At 56.4% G+C, this 23,833-nt stretch overlaps 1 protein-coding gene across 3 annotated transcripts; it reads right to left on the bottom strand.

Moving 5' to 3' along the window:
* Positions 1-5,428: 5,428 nt before the first annotated feature.
* On the bottom strand, positions 5,429-20,397 carry CC2D1B (coiled-coil and C2 domain containing 1B). 3 transcript variants are annotated; one of them, XM_036757441.1, is made up of 25 exons: positions 20,372-20,397; positions 19,881-19,972; positions 17,285-17,432; positions 15,448-15,560; positions 14,821-14,943; positions 13,126-13,254; positions 12,713-12,974; positions 12,372-12,481; positions 12,083-12,158; positions 11,617-11,709; positions 11,303-11,433; positions 10,746-10,818; positions 10,520-10,632; positions 10,064-10,202; positions 9,752-9,909; positions 9,358-9,483; positions 9,034-9,092; positions 8,433-8,549; positions 8,244-8,317; positions 8,089-8,147; positions 7,756-7,807; positions 7,407-7,506; positions 7,170-7,260; positions 6,947-7,076; positions 5,429-6,081 (listed from the first exon to the last, which is right to left on the bottom strand). In XM_036757441.1, exons 2-24 carry the CDS (start codon positions 19,944-19,946, stop codon positions 6,948-6,950), a joined length of 2,541 nt encoding a protein of 846 aa, XP_036613336.1. In that variant the 5' UTR covers positions 19,947-19,972; positions 20,372-20,397; the 3' UTR covers positions 5,429-6,081; position 6,947. The 3 variants fall into 3 exon arrangements, with proteins under 3 accessions (XP_036613336.1, XP_036613335.1, XP_036613337.1); XM_036757440.1 differs by having other exon boundaries at positions 20,203-20,380; XM_036757442.1 differs by lacking the exons at positions 5,429-6,081; positions 20,372-20,397 and adding exons at positions 6,093-6,285; positions 20,203-20,272.
* Positions 20,398-23,833: the final 3,436 nt, after the last annotated feature.

The following is a 23,833-nucleotide window of genomic DNA, read 5'->3' as shown; positions in this document are numbered from 1 at the left end:
CTCATGTCCTCCTGACTCCAGGGTCGGTGCTCTATCCACTGTGCCACCTAGCTGCCCCTATCCAGTTTTCCCTTGAAGACCCCTCATTGGCACTAGGGAGGTGGAACCTACTTTCAAAAGAAATAGCCCCTTTCATTTTGGGGCAGCTCTAATTGTTAGGAAGTTTTTCCTACTATTGACCTTACATCTGCCTCTTTCCAGCTTCCACCCACTGCTCCTGTTCTTACCTCTGGGGCCAAATATGTCAATTTTAATCCCCCTTCTGCATGATGGACTTTGAAAAACTCAATGCCAGTCATTGTGTCCCATCTGCCATCCCTGGGCTACTCTAGGCAAAACATGCCTCCTCACTTCTCCTACTACTCATGGGGCCTTTCATGGTCCTAGCTATCTTCCCCAGGTTCCTGTTCAGCTTAGCAATGCCCTTTGGCAACATCCTGCCAAATATGGAGCCCCTAGAACTGAACCCTGTACACCAGGTAGGGTCTGACCAGGGCAGAGGACAGGGATTATCCAACCTTGCTTCCCTAGGCGGGCAGTGGCAGTGTGTGCTTTTATTCACTGTGATATCTTACTGATTCATATCCAAATCCCTGGATAGACAAACTGCTGCCTAGCTAGGTGCACCACCCATCTTGTACTCATAAAGGTTTTTTTGAACTCACATAGCAAGACTATATTTATCCTTACTGATCTTCCCTTAATCAGTTCCACCCCATGCTCTGGATTCTTTTGCAATCTTTTTGAATGCTGCCATCCGGTGTCTTCACTTTGACTTTTGGTTTTGTGTCGTTTCCTAGTTGGGAGAGCATGCTTTTTATGTCTTAATTCCAAGTTTCCATTGATGAAAATGTTAAAATGGCACAGGGCCAAGCACAGATCCCTGTGTCACTCCACTGAAGAACTCCTTCCAAACTGAGATCAAACCATTGCTGATGACTCCAGAGTTTGGCCATTCAGCCAGCTGCAAAACCACCTGATTGCATTATCACGAGAGAGTCTGTTAAAGGCATTGTTAAAAGTACAGGTGGACCCTCGCTACAACTTCCATGGGGGTTCACTTTTCAAAAAAAGGAAGAGAAGTTGGCCTGGTGCAAACCATTTTTTGATTGATTTTTTTGGTTTGTTTCTTAGATTGCCGTAGTACCCCATGTATCCTTTCCTCTTCCCTTCCCAGAAGATCCGTCACATAAGTCATAATACAAGTAGTTTTAGAGGGAAAAAAATCCGTACAACCAATTACTTCATTGAACAAGTCTGAAAATCCAAGCTGTGTGTCACGCCTGTGGATCTCCCACCTCTCATCTCCATTTTGGGTCCCATTTTATCTTGATCATTCTGGTGCATTTACTTTTGTTTTTTGATGTGTCACCACCGTTTTCCCCATTTACATGGTTGTAGCTACTATGCATCTTGTTTTCTTGGCTCTGCTTACTTCACCCTGCATCAGTTCACGCAGCTCCTTCATCTTTGTCATACACATCATTTCTTACAGCCCAGTAATATTCTGTCATATTCATGTACTACCATTTGTTTAACCATTCCCCAGTGGATGGGCGTCTACTCTGTTTCCAGTGATTAGCTATCACCAAAAGCACTGCTATAAATATTTGGGAATACGTATAATAGACTTTTTTCTTACCGTTGGCTTCCTTGGGATATAACCCCAAGAATGAAATCTCTGATTCAAAGGGTATGGACATTTTAGTCCCTTAATTTGCATAATTCCAAATTGCTTTCCAGAATGGTTGTACCATTTCACAACTCCATCAATAATGTATTAGTGTGCCTGTCTTTTTCAACACAATCCATTCTTGATGCAAAACCACCTGGGCTCGTTGTGGTTATCACTCCGTTTTCCAGATGTACCCTCCATTGAATGTGATACTCTGGAATTTCAAAAGAAATTGAAGCAAAGCTCACTGGTCTATGTATAATTTGCAGCCCCCATTCTCTTCCCTTTCTTAAAAATTGGGATATTTGTCCTCCATGTCCCTCCAGTCCTCACTTCTCTGCAGATTTCGCCTTGGCTAGCTTTGCTGCCCCCTCCTTTCCTGCCCGCCTTGATGTGTTGGATGGAGCTCATTAGAATGTAAACTCCTTGAGGGTAGGGCTCTTTTGCTTGTATTCGTCTCCCTGTTGCCTAGCACAGAGTGAACGCCTAATAAATGTCTGTCGAATTCTGTGGTGCCTCTCCTGGCTCCCTCAGAGAGGGATTCATTAGTCACATCTGCCGGTTCTCGCAGTGGCCGAGGATGCCACCGGCTGGACCAGAAGAGAAGCTCCTCAGAGGCAGCCGGGTGATTCTTGGCACTTTCCTTCCTGTGGTTACCAACTCATCACTGCTCTTTTTTCCCATCTTTTCTAGTCCAGGATCATTCTCAGCTAAAATTTCAGTGACTCCGCCTTTTCTTTGGGGTCAGTTATCCCGTCCACTCTGAGCCTTGCTCTTCTTCCGATCTCCCTCTTTCCCAAAGGATGAGCCCTCTTCTTGCTCTAAGTTTTCTGTGGCAGCCCCAGGTGTGAGTGTTCACACATTCCTGTTACCTTCCTTTCACTTCCACCTTCTCTCTCTCTCTCCTCTCTCTCTTTATATATATGGTTGAATTCTCTGGTCGTCAACACGACTCTCTTCAGACCATGCCCCTTTTCCCTCCTCATCAGAATTCCATTCTGGAGTTTCCCATAGTTCAGAAACTGGTTTCCTTTGTAGACCTTCTAGTCCCAGAGAGCCTACCTGCCCTTCCACGGAACCATTTAAAATAGACTCTCAAAGTCTAGGGAGCCTGTGAGCCTACCTCTCTACCTCCACCACAATCATAACAGGAAGCAGACGCTTGTTTACAAGAGGATGAAGGAGGAAGCGGAGGCACCTGTTACAGACGACCTCCTCAAAGAATTTTGCCACAAAGAGTAGAAGAGAGAGAGGGCGAGTGAGGGTTTTTTGAGGATGAGGGAGATGGGCATCTTTGGAGGCAGTAGGCAAGTAGCCAGTGGGCAGGGAGAGATGGAAGTTCAAAGAGACAGCAGGGCCGAGGCGGGGGCAGTCTGCCAAAGGAGACAGGGTTGACACACATTACTTGTGTAGGTAGAGGGCTTGGTTGGCCTTGGTAAGAGATGAGGCCACCTCTGTGAGACACAGGCTTGAAGGAAAGTGACAGGAGGAGTCTGAGGAGAGGAAAAGGAGCTCATGCTGAATGTCCCCAATGGAAGATTTGAGGAGGAATGAGGTTTGGAAGAGCCAGGGGGAGTGGGAGAACCAGGTGACAGAGGAGGAGGAGGATTGCTGAGCACCAGGGAGGGCCTGGCTGAGGTTGTGTAACACAAATGCGTAGAGGACCCACACACAGGTGTGTGATTTTCTACATCTTCATTTAGCACCATGTATATAGCAGTGAAGGTGACCAATGTTCGGGGTGACCCAAAGCAGAGGCACAGAAGGGCACAAGGGGGCTGAGGACTCGAGAGCATGGTGACAGGTTGAACGGGTTCACCAAGAGGTCAGGATGGGGAGAAGAGAGTGGCTGGTGCAGGGGAGATGGCCTGGGAGAGCTGAGGGGTCAAGGGATTGGGAGGTCATGGTGTGGACAAAGAGCAGGGTTTGGTATAGAAGAAGGAGAGGTGGAAAGCCAAGGCTGTGATCAAAATAGGAGAGGAGCGCTCGGCTCCAGGGGGCAGTTAGGTTTTTAGCTCCATACAAGAACTTTATGAAATGGATTTCTGTTAGCTCAGCCTAAGAAGAATGGAGTGGACTAGAGAAGACCAACTAGAGGCTGTATTGGAACTTCAGAAGTAGGAGGGACCTCATCTAACACTCACTTCACAAAAGAAACAAAGGGGGAGGGGGCGGATTTGCACAATCACATGCTATGTACTAAGTGGCAGTCACGACTCAAACCTACATCCTGGTTGGAAATCCGGTATTCCTTCCTCACGCTGTGGCATGGTTGCGTCATAGATGATACCTACGTGCCCTAGGTCTCTTCTGGGATTCTCAGGCTCCTGCCAGTCCTAAGATTCCAACTTGAGGTTACCCAGGATGTTCCTTCCCCAAATTCTGGGCCTGGCCAAGGGCCTTTTCCCAGAGCCCAGGAAAGCAGAACCCCTCCCAACGTCGAAGTCCAACAAAGGCCTTTAAGACAATTTGGTGGCCCAGCACTGCAGAGGCCCACGAGTATGAAGCCAACTGGACCTGAGTGGGCAGCAGCCACTGGGAATTCTCAGGAACCAAACAAAGCCTTATTGAAGTAGGCCTTTACTAAGGGCTTATATCGAATGCCCCTCTCTGTGATCCCTAAAAGAAAATACCAGCATGGCAGAGGCCAAAAAGGGCCTTAGAAACCAGTGGTACCAAACTTCTCATTTTTCAGAGGGAGAAACAAAGGCCCAGAGACTAGAAGGGTCTTGTCTAAGGTTACACACCTGGTGTCACTGAACTAGGACTTTAAACCACATCTCCTTTCTTCTGGCCCAGTGTTCTTTGCATGACCCCATGGATTCTCAAAGTGCTGGACTCCCAAGTAGGGTGACCCTGGCCTAGTCACTTCACCTGTGAGCCAATTTCTTCATCTGTAAAATGGGCACAGATAACCTGCCATACTGAGGTTATCCCAGGGCTCATGTGAAGCCACACATAAAACTCACCCCAAACCTTTAAAAGACCCTGGAGCGGGTATTACGCTTGGCTGTATTTAAGTTGCTGTTGGATGCTTCCCCAAACCTTTCCTTAATGCTGAGCAAATAAGGGAGGAGGGCTGGGCATTGCCACATCAGGAGGCCATGTCCTCTCAGGCAGACACAGCCAGCTTTGCAGGGTTGGACCTGCAGATTGCTGGCACTGGATGCATGCTGCTTCAATCACAAGACTGGCTCTCCCTGGCTCTCATGTGGGTACTTCAGGAAAGCATGGTGGGTCACAGGAGGTAAACTGTTCCCACAGAAGCGTGGTGACTTGCCCAAGGTCACACGAGTGAGTGAAGACCCAGAGCTGTCTATGGATTCTGTGGTCTGTGGCTCCTTCCTGCACCCCTCCCCTGCCCAGCCCCCAGAACCGGGCATTCTGTAGAACTGGGGGGCCGGCTGGCCCTCACCTAGGGAGGCAGCCCACAGTGGGAACAGCTGAGAGAGGCCTCCAAGCAGAGGCTGGATGGTCACCGAGGCTCTAATGCCAGAGACTTGAATCCAACTCCATCACCGGACAGATGAGGAAACCAAACCCCCCAGTCACGCAGCTGCTGTCCACAACTCCAGTCCACGATGTCTCCTCTACTGGAGAGAGCCACAAAGGGGCGCTACACCTTGCTTTGTTTCTAATGGGCATGTGTGTGCATGGGGGGGTGGGGGGGTGGTGTGTGTGTGTGTGTGTTTACACACACACAGATGTGGATCCGGTTCTTAAGATACACAAACAGAACAGAGCAGGCTTCTGTTTCCAGTTAACAGTCTTTTAGTCTTTGGGGGCAGGGTCTGGGGAACAAAGCATCCCTCCTCTCCCCCCACGTGGTACCCAAGGCTGCTTTTTTTTCCTCCTCTCAACATTTTGGGAAGTAGGAAAGCTAGTGCAAGTTACTGTCAGAGAAGGCACAGAACCCAGGCAGAGGAGCAGAGCAGGGGCTGGGCAAGACGGGCAGCAGCTCCCCCAAGGGGTGCCTGAGGTCCCGCTCACCTCTTCAACCTTCCAGTCACATCTGTCTTTTAAAAGGCACATCCAGAGAGAGGCTGAGGAGCAAGTAGGGGCCACACTGATGTCTGGCCGGGGCCTGCTGGCTGGCCAGGCCTTCCCCTCCTCTCCCACCAGCATGTGGGTCAGAAGAGCTGAGGGCCAGCGAGCCTAGCCCAGACAAGGTCAGCAGAGGGGCGGCAGGGAGCCTGAGCCTATCAACATGGGCTGGGGAGGCTGACGGGGTTCAGCTCCAGGTGCTGAAGCAGAAGGGTGCTGCCCGCCCCCACTCATGTGGCTCATGCCCCATGGCACCATGGCAGCTCCCAGCACACAGGGGCATGTAGCTTGGTCAGTAGTGCATTTGCTTAACAAGTCTTTGGTGCTTGGGGTAGCAGCATCTTCTCTCATTCGGGGCAGAGCTGGAAGCAAGCAGAGGTCTGGGGTTGGTTCTCTGTACCCTGTGCCCTGACAAGGAGGCTCCTGAAGGGATCCCCTCGAGGCCCTCAGCTGTCTCCTCCTCTGCTGTTAATAACAGCGCCCACCTCCCAAGGGCATCACAAGGGTCACGGAAGAACGGAGAGGACATGCTAGACACATCCCGTCACGGTTGTCAGAGACCAGAGCTGGAAGTGGAGACCAGTGAACAGAAGATGCCTGGCTAAGGTCAAGCTAGAGGGATTAGGCAGAATTCAGATGCAGGTCCTCCACTTCCCACCTTTACACTGGGAGGCCCAGAGATCCCCAGCTTTGGGCATCTCTGTGCAGGGGAGAAGCCTGGACAACGTGCCCCACTGCGTCCAAACCCACACCACGGGCAGGCCTCTGCGGGCAGGGGATGGAGGGGCTGAGACCCAGGCTCAAGTCTGCCTCCAGTCCCTGGACCTCCAGGACCTAGTCCCTCCATCCACGAAACATCTAGGATCCTACTTAGGTGTGCCCAGCACAGGCTCTGAAATGGGAAGTAATTCCTTGGACACTCCCTACCCCCACCCAAACAAGAAGCTGCTGCTGGAAGAACTGCCATCAACCTGCACCCGTGACCTCAGGGGGCCACCAGAAGAGTCAGCTAACAGGGGAGGGCTCTGCTGCTAAACCCCTCCCCTCCCCTGGCCCTTGGTGCCTGATCTCGGAGACCCCAGATTCCTCCCAACTCCACAAGCTGTTTGCTCCCCCTCAGCCTGGTCTAGACCCCAAGGACAAGCCATTGAGGTAAGGAGGTTGGGATCCCCCTCAGGGCATCAGCACTAGGGGGTGGGGAGAGGGCTCCCCACCCCTGCCCCTCACCTCAGAGGCCCCTGGGCTCCAGGACCAGCCAGTTCTCTGTGACCATCTGGATGTCTTGTCCACTCAGAGGCTCCCGGAGTCTCACCTTCACCTCCAGTTTGCCCCCAGTTGGCTTTCTTCCATCTAAAACCTGTGAAAGGGGCCACACGTGGGGAAGACACTGAGGTCACTCAGGCCCCCAGCCCAGGCCCAAGGCTCTCGAGATGAGGCCCCAGCCCCCTACCTCCAGGATCTCCCTGATTTCACACTGGGTCTCCAGCCGCTCGAGCTTCAGATGGGCTGTCCCAACCTGCTTATCACTTCTGAAGAAGGATCTGTGGATGGAGGTGGAATGGGTGGGTGAGCTCAGCCCTGACCCCCAGGTGGGCAGGTGCAGTGGCAATTCCTGCTCTAGATCTGGCTAGGCCTGGATTCTACTCCCCCCACCCCCACCCCCAATTTTCTGGAGGCCGGGCCTCACCCCTTGTGAAAGATCTCAAACTTGATGCCCTTGTTCTGGACCAGCCTGCGGAAGCCCCGGTGGTTCCGATTGATGTTCAGTTTGAAGAGCTGGTCAAACTCTGCCGGGAGAGGGGGGACATGAGAGCTGTGGACCTGGGAGCCAGACAGGCCTCGTGCTATGCCCAAGGTGATGGGGCGGGACAGAAAGGCAGAGACCAAACCTGACCCCATGTCCTCTGCCCCCGGCCTTGTGGCTCCTGGCAGCTGCACAGTGGCCTCGGGCCGGCCTGGGTCTTGGCCCTCCCCCTCCCCTTTCCCTCCAGTGCCAAGCCTCTCAGCCTCTGGAGACAGGGGCTCTGGGCTCCCACCTGGAGAGTTGGTATTCTTCACCACAGACGTTTTGCTTTTCTGGGCCTGGTCCTGGGGACAGATGGACAGAAGGGAGTGTCCTGGGCATGCGTGGCACTGGCAGAGGAGGTGGGGGAAGGGGCGGGATGACCTCAATGTTAGATCTGAGAGGGACTTAAGGCATTGAGGCAAACGCCCTCATGGTACAGATGAGGAAACAGACCAAAAGAAGGGAAGCGACCAGTCCAAGGTAACCTAGGAAGCTAGATTCCTTGTCCAGGGCGGGAGACTCTGCACCAGCCGTTTTGGGTCTGGTGGGGAGGGCAGGAGGCCCAGGGCAGGCCCTCGCTCACCGAGCTGGGATAGTGGAACTCAAATCGAACAAAGGCATCCAGGTCATCGGGAGTCACTCCTGGGCAGGGAACAAAGAGGCAGGGCTTCAGTGCTTGGGGACCAGGCAGCCTCAAGGTCCCCCTCCCCACCCCCAAAGGGAGCCCCCCAAGGACACCTGGTGGGGCTGGGAGGTTCATGCCCCTCACGATGAGAAGGTGCATCTCGGTGCTGTTGAGCTCGGAGAAGATCCTAGGGGAGACAAGGCAGGCGGAGATGGGGAGGGACTGAAGCCACTGGGGGCCAGCCCAGGCCCACACTGCCTGGGCTCTGTTCTCCTGGCCTCCCCACCCCACAAAACACGCACCTCACGGTCTGGAAGGTCTTCTCCTCGAAGCGGTGGCTGGGAGGGTCCAGGCCTTGCGCCTGCGCCAGCTGCAGGATCTCCAGCTGTTTCTTACGGTCCTGGGCCAGCTTCTCAAATCTGTCAGGGAGGGACAGGCTGGAGCCAGAAGGAACCCCAGAGGCCGGCTGGGCACAGGCAGCCTCCCCAGTGAGGGGATGGCTCACCACCTTTGGGGACAGTCTTACCCACTCAGGGACACCTCTAGCATGAGGATGTTTCCTGCTAACCAGCCCAAATGGCCGGAAGCTTCCCAGCTTCCTCATGGCTCATGCCTGCAAACCTCCATCAGGTCCTGGCTGAGCACCCCTGCCTTCAGCTGGTCCTTCTACAGTATCCCAAAGGGGACTAGACCCCCCTCCCCCTACCATTTAAGGGCCTCCCTCTTTGCCCCCTGCCCCACCCTTCCTCCCCACTTTCCCCTCAGCACCAAGGCCCTGTCAACCTGTTAGAGATGAAGGGTTTTTAGCCATTAGATAAAAGCTGCCAGGCCAGGGCTCCCCACATCTGAACGAGGCCCTGTGGCCCCAGCCCGTGCCCCGACAACTGACACCAGGTCACTCACCGCGTGGTTTCTGCCACGTTGCCCTGGTGCATGAATTGCTTGGAGTACAGCAGGCACTTCTGGGAATGGAAGCGAAGCAGGTTGGCGGATGCCATGGAGCAGTGGGGGCATGGGGGGAAGCCGGGACTCAGAGAGCCTCTGCCTGATGCCCGCTGGGGCTCTCGTAGTGGGGGAGTCTGCCCCAACTGAGCTGCAATCTGCCTCCCTGTTACTTTTCCCCACATTTCTCCTCATTCTGCCCTCTGAGGCCAAACAACAGGTGTGACCCCTCTGGCGCTCCTGGAATGGGGGGCACTGGAAAAGAGCCCCAGGAGAGGTCCTGACCTCGTGCTGCTCCTGCAGCATCTTGTGTAGTTGAGCATACACCTCCTCAGCCTTCTGGGACAGCCCCAGGTCCTCGTGGCGAATGAGAACAAAGCCGCCGTCCTCATCGGTCAGGGGAGAAGACACCTGCCCCATCCCCAACACAGAAAGGAGCTTGGGGAGTCTGCAGGTGGCTCTGGGAAGCCTCCCACAGGAAGAGTCCAACCCCTCACTGTCTACGGTTTGCAGAACAGAAGCTCTCTGAGGGCAGGGCATGGCTATTTTCTGTAGAAAATGGTCTTGTACACCCCAAGCACTTCAGAAATCTCTAACTGGTCTAGACGCCCAACCCTGGGCTCATCCAGCCCCACATCAGACCCGCCCTCAGGTTGGGGTCCAGGCCCCCGGGGCCCACCTTGGTCCCGCTGCGCACCAGGGCTATCTGCGCATCCAGGGCCTTCGCGGCTCGGAGGTGGGCTTTGGCCTGCTCCAGGTCTTTGGCCCGCTTGGCCTGCAGGGCAGCTCGCTGGCACTGGAGTCTCCGGTTCTCCAGCAAGGCCAGCTGTTCCCGGGCTGGGTGGACAAGAACCCCTGCTGGCCCAGCCTGGGAGCTTTGAGACCCCACTGGGGAACACCCCGGATCTTTCCTTACCCTCCCCAGGGGCCCTGGGTCCTCTTCTCCCTTCCCAGGGTCAAGGGCTTCCCCCCATGCCCTGGATGGGCTTACCTGCTGGGGACAAGGCCTCCTGGGAGGTAGAGCCCTTGGACTCAGGGGACGGCACAACCAAGGGCCTGGCTACCTGGGGAGCTTGGCTGGGCCGCTGAGCTGGCTTCTTGGCCACCGGAGCCTGGGGCAGGGGCTCTTCCTAAGGAGGTGGGAGGGGGCGATCATTACCCACAGGAGCCAGAGGGACAGATCCAAATCTGGAAGGGGCCGCTAAGGTCTCCTAGTGACTGCTCCGAGGTGGGGGTGGGGTCAAACAAACTCAAGTCTCTTTTGACTCCAAATCCAAGGCTTTTTCCAATATGTTGCTGGCTTTGTGATCACCCCTCTGAGAAGGGGAGACTGAGGCTCAGAGTGGATGGGAGGCTTGATAACAAGGTGACCAAGGTCATGAGCAGCAGAGTTAAACTGGAACTGAGCCTTAAGTGGTCAGGCTCCCTGACCCAGGGACCTCCATACCTCATCCTCATCCTCGTCCTTCTCTTCCTGGTCACCCAGGAGCTGAGCCGCCTTCAAGGCTGCGGCCAAGGGGTTGTCTGAAGGGGGCTCCAAGCCGGGGATGGGAGGGAAGCCTGGGTGGGGAGGCAGGAGAGGCCTGAAGGGCAAGGCTCTGGACTGGAGGCCCCCAGCCAGGACCGCCCCTGTCACATTCCCCACCCCTGAGGGGGCCCAGCTTCTGACTCACCTGGGGGGACAGGAAGTTCGGCCAAGTTCACTTTCCGCCCGGCCTTGTGAGCTCGGATGGCTGCCTGGTATTGCTGGGATTAAGGCCGGGAGGGAGGAAGGGTCAAGGGTGAGATGAGCCATGGCAGGTCTAAAGCCCTGCCCCACTGCCCAAAATGCCAAGCTGGCACAGAGGGGTCGGGGGCTCTAGAGTTGGAGAGCATCTCCTCTGATAGAGGGGAAGACTGAGGCGTATTCTGCCCTCTCTCTAGGGCACAGGGAAAGAAGGGAAGGGGGGAGAGGGACAGAGGCCACAGGGCCCCTGGCCCTGCCACTCCAGGGATCCAGGCCTGTGGGTTGAAGGAGGACACTAGGGTTTTATTCTCACCCCTACCATTGACCTGCTGTGTGCCCCTGGGCAAGTCCTGCTCCCCTCCCCCCTCAGCTGGAGGACTCCTTCCCAGCCAGGCTATTCTATGGGTTCTATGAACTGGTCCGGAATGGTTCCTTGACCAGTCTGGCTGCAAAGCTGGGCGAGGCCTGCCCGTCGCCCTCCACGCCCCTAAAGCACAAGGTCACCTTGGCGATGCGTTCGTGCATTCGGGCCTTCCGTTCATCTCCACTGCTTTTGGCCTGGGCTGCTGCTTCTTGGTACTTGCTTAGCCTCTGGCCCAAGGCCTCCAGCACCGTCTGGGGCTGAGGAGGGGGCCCTGGGCCCAAAAAGGCCATCAGCTACTTCCCCTCCCTGACCCCAACCCTGTTCCCACCCATTCTGATCTCCATCCCAAAAGGTTCCCACAACTGACCCTTTCCTTCCCTCCTGTGAGGTTTGGCAGGGGCCAGGCCAGGGCTAGCTGGGGACCCACCCACACCCCTCACTGTCCAGTGTTTACCTGGGGCCGGGGTAGGGGCTGACATCACGGGCTTTGAGTGCTCCAGGGGGCCAGGGCTAGGGGGCGGCAGGGCCTTCTTTGGAGCCTCGAGCTCTACAGAGAGACACAGAGCCAGGCTCATCCTATGGCAGACTGAGGCTTGGGGAGAGCCAGGGCAGGAGCAGCCCCCTCTCTGAGGGAAGGCCACCCAGGACCGCCCCCCCCCTTCTGCTGGTGCCTTCTCTGTCTTTGTGCCCCAAGCACCCACCACTGGGCCTTTCACATAGCAACCAAGTAATCAACGTTTGCTGAATGAAGGAAAGCTGAGGAGGAGGAAGGGGAGGGGGAGGAGGCATGTTCCCACAAAGAGACAGTTTTCTCTGCACGGCTAGGCAAAGCCCACCGTCCTGCTTCCTTCCCCAGGCTGAGCTGAGACTCAAAGGCCCAGCTCCAAGGGTGAGCCCAGGCCGACCCCGGCTCGGCTCACCTGAAGGGGGAGGAGGCATGCCGCTCAGGTCTACAGGCTGCCCACTGTCTAACGCCTCCAGCACAGCACCAAACCTCTGGGGTGAGAGAACAGAGGTGTGAGGGCCTCCCCAAGGGAACCCTGTCTTGCTTCCATGCTGGCCCCCCACCCCCGCTGCCCAGAGGGCCTGACTCTTCATTAGTGTCCTCATCTCCAGTCTGTTTCTTGCTCATTTCCACTCAATACAATGAGGTGGGTGGCGTCACTGGCCTGAGGTGGTCACCCGGGGGTAGCCAGGCCCGGGCCGCACCTTGCCAATCCTCATGCACTCTCGGGCCCGCTCCAGGTCACCCTCCTGCTTGGCTTTTAAGGCGGCTGCTTTGTACTCCTTCTGCCGGGTCAGCAGCAGCTGCCGAGAGTCTGGCCGGGGAAGGAAAGACCAGCTGAGGAACCAGGGCCGGGCGGGGCCACTGTCCCTCCCACTTCCCCCTGACCCAGGGGAGAAGCTCTGGTCTCTGTCCCACCTGTGGCTGTTGAAGGAGAAAGGCAGGGCACTGACTGGGCTCCCAGAAACCTAGTTCCAGAGGTCTGGGGCAGCCAGGAGCTCCCGGACAGAAGGGGTGGGGGGGAATTGGTTTGGCTCTCATGTACCTGGCTCCAGGGCACCTGCTTCTGGGGGTGCTGGGGTACTTGGGAAGTCTGGACTAGCTGAGGGTCCTGGGGAAGTTGGGTCTGGAGTAGCTGAGGGGGCTGGTATAGTTGGGGGGTCTGGAGCAGCTGGGGGTTCCCCACAGCCTTCACTTTCTGCAGTGGGGGGCAGCTCTGGCCTCTTCCCACAGGCCACAGGGGGTGGGATCTCCTCCTCATTGATTTTCTTGCCCTTCTTCACAGCTGCCAGCTGGGTCTGCAGGGTCTGGGGGAGGAGACAGTCTGAAGTTCTGTGCTAAGGACACGCCAGGGGTCCCCTTTCCCCCCAAAACACAGACCAGGGACCCCTCCACTAGAGACTCTCGTCAACTGGCCACCTACCCTCCTCCCCACAGGCCCCAGGTCTCACTCCCCACCTTCAGGCCTCGCTCACACCGCCGGGCTTTGGCCCCATCCCCGGCCTCCTTGGCACTGGCAGCTGCTGCCTGGTAGTTGGCGATCCGTTCCTCCAGCAGCCCCTGCAACCCAGCTGCTGTGGGTACTACCTGCAGGGCACAAGAGCCATTAAGCTGAGAGCCAGATGAGACTTCGGCAAGAGACCAAGACCTTTGTACGGATGGAGCCACTGAAGCTCTAGGAGGGGGAGGGGCTCACCAAACCCAGTGGCGAGCACTGAGTCCTGATCTCACAGCCCTGTGAGGCAGGGGTGGGGGTCATCCCCACTGTACAGATAGGGAAACTGAGCCAAGGAAGCTCAGTGCTTGCCCCTCAAGGCTATGCTCTCTGCACCACCTGCCTGCCTCTCACAGGGGCAAGAGTCACAGTGCCGGTGGCCCCCCACCCCCAGTGACACTGACCCAGGGCACTGATGGTGACCCAGCGCTCCAGGGGTCTGGGAAGGGGCACAGGCAGAGGAGCATGAAGAGACTCCCCCCCAAAGCCCAGCGCTCCAGGGGTCTGGTGGGGCAGCCTCCCTGATCCTCCAAGGCTTCACGTGCCTTAATGTCTCCACCAGCCAATGGCCCAGACCACTCCTCCCCTTCTCAGCTAACTCCTACAGAAGCCCCCTCCATGCTCCGAGCCCCACCCAAAGGTCTTCTCTCCATCCTCATCGTCTGGGCCTCTGCTAGGCACCCTCTTCTCCAACCCAGGCTTTCCTGCTGAAGCTTTCTTACCCTTCTCCTCCTTACTGTCTGGGGTCTCCCGGCTCTGGCCTGGGCCCCTTCTCTTCCCTCTCTCCATTCTCTCCCTTGACCTCTCATCCATCGGCCTCCTACTTCCATGACCATCTCTGTGCAGAGGGTCCTGAGGCCTAGTGCTCCTGGCCCCTCCCCAGCTCCAATCCCAAGCCACCACCTGGCTTTTAGACATCCCACAGGCAGCACAAACCAGCAGTCCAAAATGGCTCATTCCCTCCTTCCCTGCCATCCCATTCCTCATTTCTCCCTCACCATCAGAGGTGCCACCCTCCTTCCAGACCCTCAGGCGAGCTCTTCACTCTCCCTCGCCCCCCTCCCAATCTGTCAACGTCCCCTCTGCAGCATCTCTTTGCTGACACTGGGCAGCACCCCGCCACCCCCCCCCCCCAAGTTTCTCCCTGCTCAGCCAAGAGGAAATTTCTAAACCGCAGATCTCTAGATCTCTCCTGTGTCTCCCCACTGCCTGGAGGAGAAACCATCCTCCTACACTGGGGGCCCCTGCCAGGTGAGCTGCCATCACTTTCCTTGCGTACCCCCCTGCCAGCTGCCCTGCATGGACTGTGCTCCACCGTGTGACCCCCACCCCCCCCTTCCCAGAGAGCTCCCGGTGCCCTCTGCAGCAGGTGCCACCACGTGGCTCTCGATTTCTCTCTGGATGCATTCTATATTTAGGGATCGTGCCTGGACTTGCTCTGGGGAACAGGAGCTCCTTGAGGGTAAGCACTACCTGGTACCGCCAGTGCCCAGCACAGAGGAAACACCTGCTTACTGAATTAAAACGGACTGAGCACCCCACGTGGAAACTATTCAAAGCTCGGCTGGTAACTGCTTACACCTGCACACGGGCACGCCCAGAGGCCGTCTGCCCAGGAAGGGGATCCTCCACCCCCTCCTCTGCCCCGGCCCTGGCACCTCAGGAGCTGCTGGGGCAGGAAGCTGCGTGGGGGCCACCAAGGTTGCCACCTCCTCAGGGCTGTTTGGTCTGCCGTCCTCCTCTCCCTCTTCCTCCTCTCCCAGGACCTCCTGCAGCTCGGCCTGAGGGGACAAGAAGTGGGAAGGAGGCCTCCAGGGCAGAGGCAGCCCCTCCACACTGTCAGCCTCCCATTCTGAGCTCCCTCCACGAGAGCACCATGTGGAAGGAAGGGACATGGGGGTCTGGAGCCCAAAAAAGACCTGGGTTCAAATTTCCCGATGTTTACTCCTGTTAAACTTTGGGCAGGAGCATCCTCTCCCTAGGCCTGTTTCCCTCTGCCAAGCGAGGTCTGGACTTGGTGGCCCGGGAAGCCCTTCCTGCGCCAGGCCTCAGATTCTACCAGACCTCTAATACCCCTGGGAAAAGTCTTGCCTTAGAGTCGTGAGAGCTAGAGCTGGGCGGTAGCATTTGGCCCCCTCGTTACAGAGGAGGCCCAACCACCAGACCCAGAACGCTGGTTCCAAGTCACCTAAGCCAGTGCTTGAGCTCAAGTCCTCGGGGAGGCAGTGTCTGCCGGCAGGGGGCTGGGTCCCCTGCCCCCCACCCGCCTCCCCCCAGCCACATACCAGCAGGTCTGTATCTGCCTCCAGCTCCTCATCTTCCTCATCCGAGGCCTCATCCCCCACATCCCGCATGCATTCCGCAGCAAGCTTCTCAATGTGGGCCATGGGCAGGGGAGCTGGGGGTGCACAGAGGGTCCCTCAGGGCTGAGCCACTAAGCCGCAGGCTCCCAGAGAGGAGTGGACCATGACAGAGATCCAGGGGACGTCGGGGACTATCCACTTCAAATCCTTCATTTTAGATAAACTGAGCCCCAGACGAGGGACTTGACCAAGGCCACACAGCAAACGAGCAGCAAGCTGGGACCTGAACCCAGGACTAGCCTGCCAAGGTTCCCCCTGCCCCCACCCCAGAGACCAGCTTGGGGGGCCCCCTAGGCAGCTGCCCTGTCTCCTGAGCACAAGTGGCAGGGCTGGCTAGGCTGGCTGGGAGAGCCCCACCCACACCAGGACAACAACTGGAAACCCTCCAGCCAAAGTGAGACATTCCCAGGGCCTCCAGGAGACAGCCACCTCCCCTAGCAGGGCCCCATACAGGAAGCCAGCACAGGCTCAGCTGCAGGACCAGAAGGGGTGATGGGCAGGAGGTGGCCCCACCTATGGGGGGGAGGTCACAGGGGGTAAGTTCTGCCTTCTATAAGCCCCCACACTGGACTTCCCACCACTCAGTCTCAGTGCTATCCCCAGGTCAGGACGTCCCACAGAGCAAGGTCCATCCATGAGTGGGCACCTGGGAAGCTCACATAACTCAGGTCAACACCCTGTCTGGCCTCCTCCTCAGGAAGGGCCTGGATCCCAAACCAAACCAAGGACAGGTTCTTGGGTACGAGCCCTGCTGGCCCAGGCCACCTCAAACTGTGACTGGCCAGTCATCACTGACCCAGGCAACTCTCAAGGACCTTAGCTATAGACATTGGTGGGCAAAGGGTCCACGCTGGGAAGGGCCCATGAAGAGAAGATCCGAGGCCTGGCCCCTAGGAATAGTAGTGATGACAAAAACCCAGCAGCTTTGAAGAGGGAGGCAAGAATTCTATCATCCCCTGCCCTGGTCAGCCCAATGGAGTCATGGGGACAGCAGAGGGTTCAAATATAGCCCCAGGTACTTCCTAGCTGCAAGACTTTGGTCAAGTGGCTTTCTCTGGCCCTGCCTCACTTTCTTCAACCATCAAATGAGGGGCCGGACTTGATGGGCTCCAAGGTCCCAACAGCTTGACGTTGCTACACCTTGGTCAGTCCTGGGCCCCACAGTTTGGGAAGGACAAACAATAAGCTGGAGAGTCCAGCAGAGGGAAGATCTCAGGGCTCATCTGGGCCTTGACTCATTTACAGACTGGGAAACTGAGGCCCAGAGATGGGGTTCAAGCTCTGGCAAAGCTCTGATTTCCATTGTGATCAGCCTGTGTGTGTGGGGAGGCAGGGACCAAGTCCAGGTCATGGAAGGACCTTGAGCTGAGAAGACTGAGGGGAGTCAGGAAAGCTCTCTCCGAGGACCTGAAGGGTGGCCTGGTCAGGCTTGGCTTGGCCCCTGAGGGCAGAGCCTGGAGCATCCAGTAAGAAATGCCTAGTAACTCAAGGGGCCGGAGCCTCTGTATTAGGTGGTGAGCTCCCATCCCCTGCTCCTCCTCTCCAGCCTGGAGGTTCCAGGAAGGCAGCTGTGGCCCTGGGGACCAACACCTCCTCCGCAGGCAGAGGCAAAACACTGGAAGTGCCTGAGACCAGGCTTTCCCCCAATCCACCTTCTCTCATGGCCCAGGGTTCTGAGAGGCTCGGAAGGTGCCTCCCCCATTCTAGGACTAGGCCTACGAGCCTGACCTCCCAGCCTTGGCCCTAGCCCCCAACTCACCTTTCCCCTTGGGCCTGGCCTTGCTCTCTGGGGCTCCAGTGTCGCCAGTGAGGGCTAGCAGCTCTGCCTCCAGGTCTCCGTCATCCTCCCCGCCGTCCTGGGCCTCTAGCATCATGTCTTCTGGACTGAACTCTACAAAGAGCCCCAGCTGTGGGTGGGAGAAGAGGATGAGGAGGGGCGGGCTGGGAAGACTTTAGGATTCACAAATTGGTCTCATCAAGCAACAAGCATGGAGTGCTTGCCAGCCCTAGGAGGCAGGTGCCATTATCATCCCAATTTTCCAAATGAGGAAACTGAGGCTCACATAGCCGGTCAGGATCCTTAGCTGGATTCATCTCTGGTCTGTCTGACTGCAAGTTCAGCTCTCCAGCCACTACCAGGCCACAGGCCCTTCTCAGCCCGGCTCAACCACTTGACATATAAGGAAACTGAGGTTTAAATGACTTGCCCAGGATTAAAAGAGAGAATAATATCAGGGGCAAGATTCTAAGCCAAGTTTCCTACCTCTACACCAGGGGCTCTTCACCTGGGGTCTGGGAACTTTTTTTTTTTCACAAATATTTTGTAAATGCATATGAGCATAACTGGGTCCAGGACACAAACGCCGTGACAGCCCTCGGTCCAGACCCCAGGCCTCACTGTCCCTGCAGGAGGGTCCCCCTCAAAGCTGAAGCCTCCTGTCCTCAGATGCTCCCAACCCCCCTCCCCAGCCGGTGATGCCAGAGGAGACCTTCAAGAGCAAACCTGGGCCTGGGGTCACCTTGCAGGCAGGCCTGGTGAGGGGGAAGGGAGTGTTGGCTAAGGGGAGTTCCAGTGCCACACCCCAGCTCAAACTCAACATGGCCAACCCAGAGCTCACCATCTCCTCTCCCAGCAGCCTCTGCTTCTCCACACTTGCTCTTAAGAGCAGGAGCCTTCATGCTCCCAGACGTGCTGGGCTTGGGGCCATCCTCAATCTTCCCTCACATTCATCACACACATCCCATGTGTGGCCAAGCCCTTCACCATGCTGATAGCCCTCACAGCCCCCCACCAGGCCACTGCAAGAGCCCTAAGTGGCCTCCCTGCCTCCAGGCTCACTCCTCCAAGGCCTCTTCCAGCCCTAAACAGATGATCCGCCATGTGCAGATGTGACTTCTGAGTCTCACTCCAAACACCTTCAGCAGCTTCCTGTCCCTTTCCAGGCTAAAACACAAAACCTCTTCTCCTGGTACTGCAGGGTCTTCCCCAACCCACCTGGCCAGCCCCACCTCTCACCTGAGCACTCTCCAGAGAGGTCCTGCCCTTCCCCTCCTCTGCTGAACTTCATCTACCCCTGACGGGCAACTAAAATGCCACCTCCTCCAGAACCTTCCTCAGCCCCCTGCTCCCCACCTTGACCTCTACAGCACAGAGGTATCAGGGTCCCCTCTCCTTAGGAGACCCGGCCTCTCAGCAGGCTCTAGGGGCTAAAATGCTGGAAGATCTGGGTTCAAATTCCACCTCAGACTTTTACTCTTATAAGACCTTGGGTAGGTCACTGACGGGCCAGAGACGGGGTCTGAGAGCAGGGCCTGGGGGAGCTCCAGGAGAAGGAGGGAGAGAACTCTCTGGCTCCCCAGTGGCCTCGATTTCCTCAACTGTGAATTGTGGCTAATTATAGTCGCCACCTTTCAGGGCTGTTGCAAAGATGAAACGAGACATATTTGTTAAGTTGCTGGCACATGGCAGACAGGAAGAGAAACAAACTGGTATACAGTAGGCACTTAATAAGTGCTTGTTTTTGTCCTACCTCCTTCCTTTTTCAGATGTTTTTTCCTTCTGTAAAATGAAGGTTTAATGGCCAGGAAGGTTCCTTCCAGCACTAAATTTAAACTGACCTTGTTCTATTCAAGAAATATTTCTAAGTTCCTCCAGTGACATCCAAGACCCTGCAGCAGATTCCGAGGCACCCCAAGGCTCCCGGACTCCTTCTTAGCACCCTGTTGGTTACTCCATGACTGTCTCCTCAGCACCCAGTGTGGAGCCTTGCACCCAGCAGGGACGTAAGAACTGCCCCCCCCCATGGCCTGCCTTCGGGGGGCTTCCAATCCACGCGCACATCGGTGCTCAGACAATGACAGCTGGGGAAAGGGAAGATGCTCCCCGAGTCCCGCACTTCTGCCCCCCCCCCATTCACGTGGCCTCTGGGTCTTCTCCCAGACCGCAAAGTGGGGCTCCCGACCTTTCAGGGTCCGAGTGGCCACACGTCCGGCGGCGCTGGCTGCAGGGGTCCCCAGGACCCCAGGGTTTGCAGCCGGGTCCGAGTTGCCCGTTATCTGGGAATGGGGGCAGCCCCCGGGGGGGGGGCTGGGCTGCGATCTCTGGAATCACCCTCGGGGGACTTCGGCGGAGGGAAAGCAGCCTCGTTCGCGGCCAGCACTGGCCCCTGCTCCCGCTGCCCGGCCGGGGGCTGCTGCCTTTGGGGAGGGGGCGTCTATCGGGGGTCGCCTGCGTTCCGCTCCGATTCCCGGCCCTGTCTGCGCGGGGACCCCGGGCGGCCTCAGTTTCCTCCCCTGTAATGCGGGGACGAGGGCGGGCCGGGGCCCTCCCAGGAGGGGGATGACCCTCCTCGTACCTGCTTGGCCGCCGCCACCCCCTGGCCGCGGGCCTGGGGGCCCTTCCTGGGTCTCTGTCCAGGCATCCCGGCCTCGCTGTCTCCTGACGTCCCTGGGGGGGAGAGAATAGGGGGGGCCTCTGCTCAGAACCCGTCCCCCACCGAGCCCGGGCTGGAGCCCGAGAATCTAGAACCCCACAAGCCAGGGGGCGACCTTGGGGGCCGGGGGAGGGGCCGCAGGGTCCCGGACGGGAAGAGGCAGGGGGCTGGACCACGTGACCCTGGGGGGGGGCGGCTGGAGGTAGTCTCCCCTCCCCCCATCTGGCGGCCCCGCCCTCCGCACCTGGCCCCAGGTGGGCTGCGGGCAGGATGAGGTGGGCTGCGATGAGGAGGGGTCTACACTCACTCCGCGCCCCGGGATGCCCCCCGACCCCACCCCGTCCCCGCCCCCGCTCAGGGCCCGCGGAGACTGCCGGAAGCCCCGGAGGCCGTGCGCGACTAGTCCTCCTTACCCCCCACGTGACCCCGCGGGCCGGGCGGCCCCCAGTGCGCAGGCGCCCGGAAGGAATGCGGAAGGGCGTGGTCATTAAGCAGGCAGGATGGCTGGGCCCGACAGCCTAAGGGCTGGGAGGGGCGGGGCGAGGCGTGTGGGGGTGTGGCCATGTCCGGGAGGAGGGGAGCGCGCTGTGCGTTCGTCTTGCGGCGTGTGAGCCCCGCCCCCTCGCCCCGCCCAGCACCTCTGCCCCCGCCCCGGGCTTCTGGGGCCGGCTCAGAGAAGGGTGAATCGTTCCCGCAGGCGCAGCCCCAGCCCTCTCCCACCCCACATGGACGAGGTGGGACACGGTGCTGGCGGGGGCTGGGGGTGGGGGGAAGACCTAGCTTTGCTTGCGTGTGAAATGGGCGCGCACTTATTAATCGCTTGCTGTGTGCCAGGCTCTGGCTCTCGTCGTGCAAACAACTGGATATAGACAGGGATACGTTGGTGACAATCAGAGAAGGCTTACTGTTGGACGAAGGATTTTAGCTGGGACTTAGAGGTGAGGGAGAGCATTCCTGTCTCGGCGCACAGCCAGTGCAAATGCTTAGAGTCTGGAGATGGACTGTCTGAGCAACAGCGCAGGAGGCTTGGGTCCCTGGATTGCCGAGGCTGGGGGGTGGAGGGGGCGGGGCGGTGAGTTGAGTCAGGCAGTTTTGGAATGGTCAGTTTTAGGCTGGACTGGAGTGGGGACAGACATGAAGCAGGCAGATCACCCGCCCCCCTCCCCCCCCGCAGGGTATTGCAGTTGTCCTGGTGTGGGGGACGATGGTCTGCCCCACAGTGGGGGCAGGGTCAGAGGAGAGAAGGGCCCCATCACATCATTCAGCAGCATGTGAACAGGAAGAAGTGGGGAGGGGTAGTGAAGTGGAGGAGGGTGCGGTTAGGACAAGGGGGTCGGGACTCGCAGAGGAGAGGGCGGCTTTGAGTTGATCTGGTTCACCAAGGGGATGCAGAAAGGCGGTGAGTGAAGACATGATGCTGAGAATGGGTCCATGGGAGTCTATCCTCTCTCTCCTGGTGGTCTCCTCAGCTCCAAGGGCTGTCACATGGGCTCTAGGTCCCCCACATCTCTATCTCCAGCCCTCTTGGGGGGGGATGCACATTCAGCTCTGGGGTGGACCCGATGGCCTTGGGGGCCCTTCCACTTACAAATCACTGCCTCCTGTCCACTGTCCTTCCTGCTCAGCCATGCCCAACGTGACATCCTGGAGAAGGCTGCGTTTGGCTACGAGGACCACCCCTGCCCTTGGCCCACCTCTAGTCACTAGGAGCTTGTCTTTACATGAAGCTTACGGATCTTTCTTCATTTGATCCCAGTCTGCTTTCAGGACCAGGTGGAACCTAATGCCCTCTCCCCCATGCCAGGCTTCTGAGGCTTAAATTCCCATTTCTCATAGGGCCAGACAAGAAATCTTACCTGGCCGCACTTCACTGGGCTTCTCCCATCAGCTTTCATATTCCACCTCATCGCCGCCTTCCGTCCTGATGGGACCATGGAGCCGTAAAGTCCCAACCTGCATTTAAGGAGGAAGCCCAGGTCATGCCATTTCCCCATTTCTTTCCTACCCACCCTACTTTGGGACTTCTCTGACTTGACCACTGTTCCCTTTTCAGCTTCCTTTTGGCTCTTCCCTTTGGATTGGAAGCTCCTTAAGGGCTGAGGCTCTCTTTTTTTGGTTTTGTATCCCTACCACTTATATATCAGGCACTGATGTATAACAAATGTCTAATAAATGTTTACTGATTGATAATAGCATTTATGTAGCACCTACTGTGTGCTAGACCCTGTGTTAAACACTTTACAGTTATCTCATTTGAGGGCATCTAGGTGGTGCAGTGGATAAAGCTTGGGCCCTAAAGTCGGAAGACTCATCTTCCTGAGATCAAAACCAGCTTTAGACACTAGCTGTGTGACCCTGGACAAGTCACTTAAGTCCTTTTTGCCCCAGTTTCCTCATCTATATAATGAGTCGGAGAAGGAAAAGGGCAAAGCACTCCAGTATCTTCACCAAGAAAACCCCAAATGGGGTCATGAAGTCAGACATGACTGAAATGACTGAACAACAGTAGCAAACCTGAAGACAGGAATTGACTCTATCTGAAGAGTTGTGGATGGACTTGTTCTGTCTGGCCCTAGAGAGAGAAAAAAACCTGAGAAATGGGAGGAATTTACAAAGGTGAAAATTCAGGCTTGATATCAGAAAAAAACTGAACAAGAGGAGGCCCAAAGTGGAACAGGGTCCTTCGGGAGATGTCAGGTTCCCCTTTATTGGGCTGGGCCTTTTGGAGGCTGGATGAGAACTTAGGGGAGTCTTGGTAAGCTCCATGAAGGCAGGGAGCATTATACTTTGTGTCCCCAGGGCCTAGCACAGAGTAGGCCCTTAAATGCTTGGTGGATTGGACTGTTCAGGGATTGGATGGAGTCTAGGCTCCTTTCCAACTCTGTGCAGGGTGTTAATAGCAGTAACAGCAATGGCCCTCTTCTTGGGCACTCCAGGGTTTGCAGAGGGCTTTGTGTGTGTCTGCTCTTGGGGTCCTCAGCCATGCAAGCTGACAAACTGTACCGGGGCCATTTTCCCCATGTCAGAAGACCCAGGGCTGAGTTGGCTTGGAAATTTTAGCAGAAACCAATGAACAAGTTTTCTCATTTTAATAACTTTTAAAAACAAAACTCCAATTAAGCATTTATTTTCTCTTGACCTGTCCCACACTGGGGAGAACAAAAAATAACTCTGGTAACAAATATGCAGTCAAGCACCTGCACATTTCCAAAAATGTGTCTTATTTTACATCTTGAATCCATCTCTTTTCTGTCAGGTGGGTAGCAGAGATTATCATCAGTCCTTGGGCACTCGGGCTTGGCTATTGCACTGACTAGAGTTCCTAAGTCTCCATCATTTGATTTCCTGGTTCTGTTCACTTCACTCTGCATGAGTTCAGGCCAGTTTTCTCAGATTCTCTGAACTATCCCTTTGGTTACTTCCTACTGCACAGTAGCATTCCATTACATCCAGATACCTTAATTAGTTCATTCCCTCTCCTAGTTGATGGGAACCCCAATAGTTTCCAGTTCTTTGCCACCACAAAAAGAGCTACTATTAATATTTAACACCTGTTGGTTCTTTCCTTTTTCTTTAATCCCTGAGTTTAGGCCTAGTACTGGTGGTACGACCAATTCAAAAGAATTGCAGTTGAGTGATTTTTATGGGCAGTTTCAGATTGCTTTAAAGCAGTTATTGTATTCAGGATGGGTGTAGTCATCTAAGGCATCTTTTTCCCATATGGTTTATAGTTTGGATTGCTTCCATTGAACCTTTGCCCTTTTGACCATTATCTATTGAGGAATGTCTCAAGTCTTATACATCTGAATCAGTTCCTTATATAACTTGGAAATCATAACTTTTATCAGAGAAACTTCCTGCATAATTTATTCTCC

Source organism: Trichosurus vulpecula, chromosome 4, assembly GCF_011100635.1.
Source record: "Trichosurus vulpecula isolate mTriVul1 chromosome 4, mTriVul1.pri, whole genome shotgun sequence".
NCBI lineage: Eukaryota > Metazoa > Chordata > Mammalia > Diprotodontia > Phalangeridae > Trichosurus > Trichosurus vulpecula.
Note: the sequence above shows the minus strand (reverse complement) of the source record. Positions and strands in the feature narration are given on the sequence as shown.

What these genes read in the sequence shown, in the direction of transcription:
- CC2D1B (XM_036757441.1), bottom strand. Translation starts at nt 19,946, where the DNA reads ATGCCTGGACAGAGACCCAGGAAGGGCCCCCAGGCCCGCGGCCAGGGG. An exon ending in AGCCCCTACCCCGGCCCCAG is followed by an intron (nt 11,434 to 11,616) that starts GTAAACACTGGA and finishes TTTTGGGCCCAG; the next exon opens with GGCCCCCTCCTCAGCCCCAG. An exon ending in TGGTGCGCAGCGGGACCAAG is followed by an intron (nt 9,484 to 9,751) that starts GTGGGCCCCGGG and finishes GGGATGGGGCAG; the next exon opens with GTGTCTTCTCCCCTGACCGA.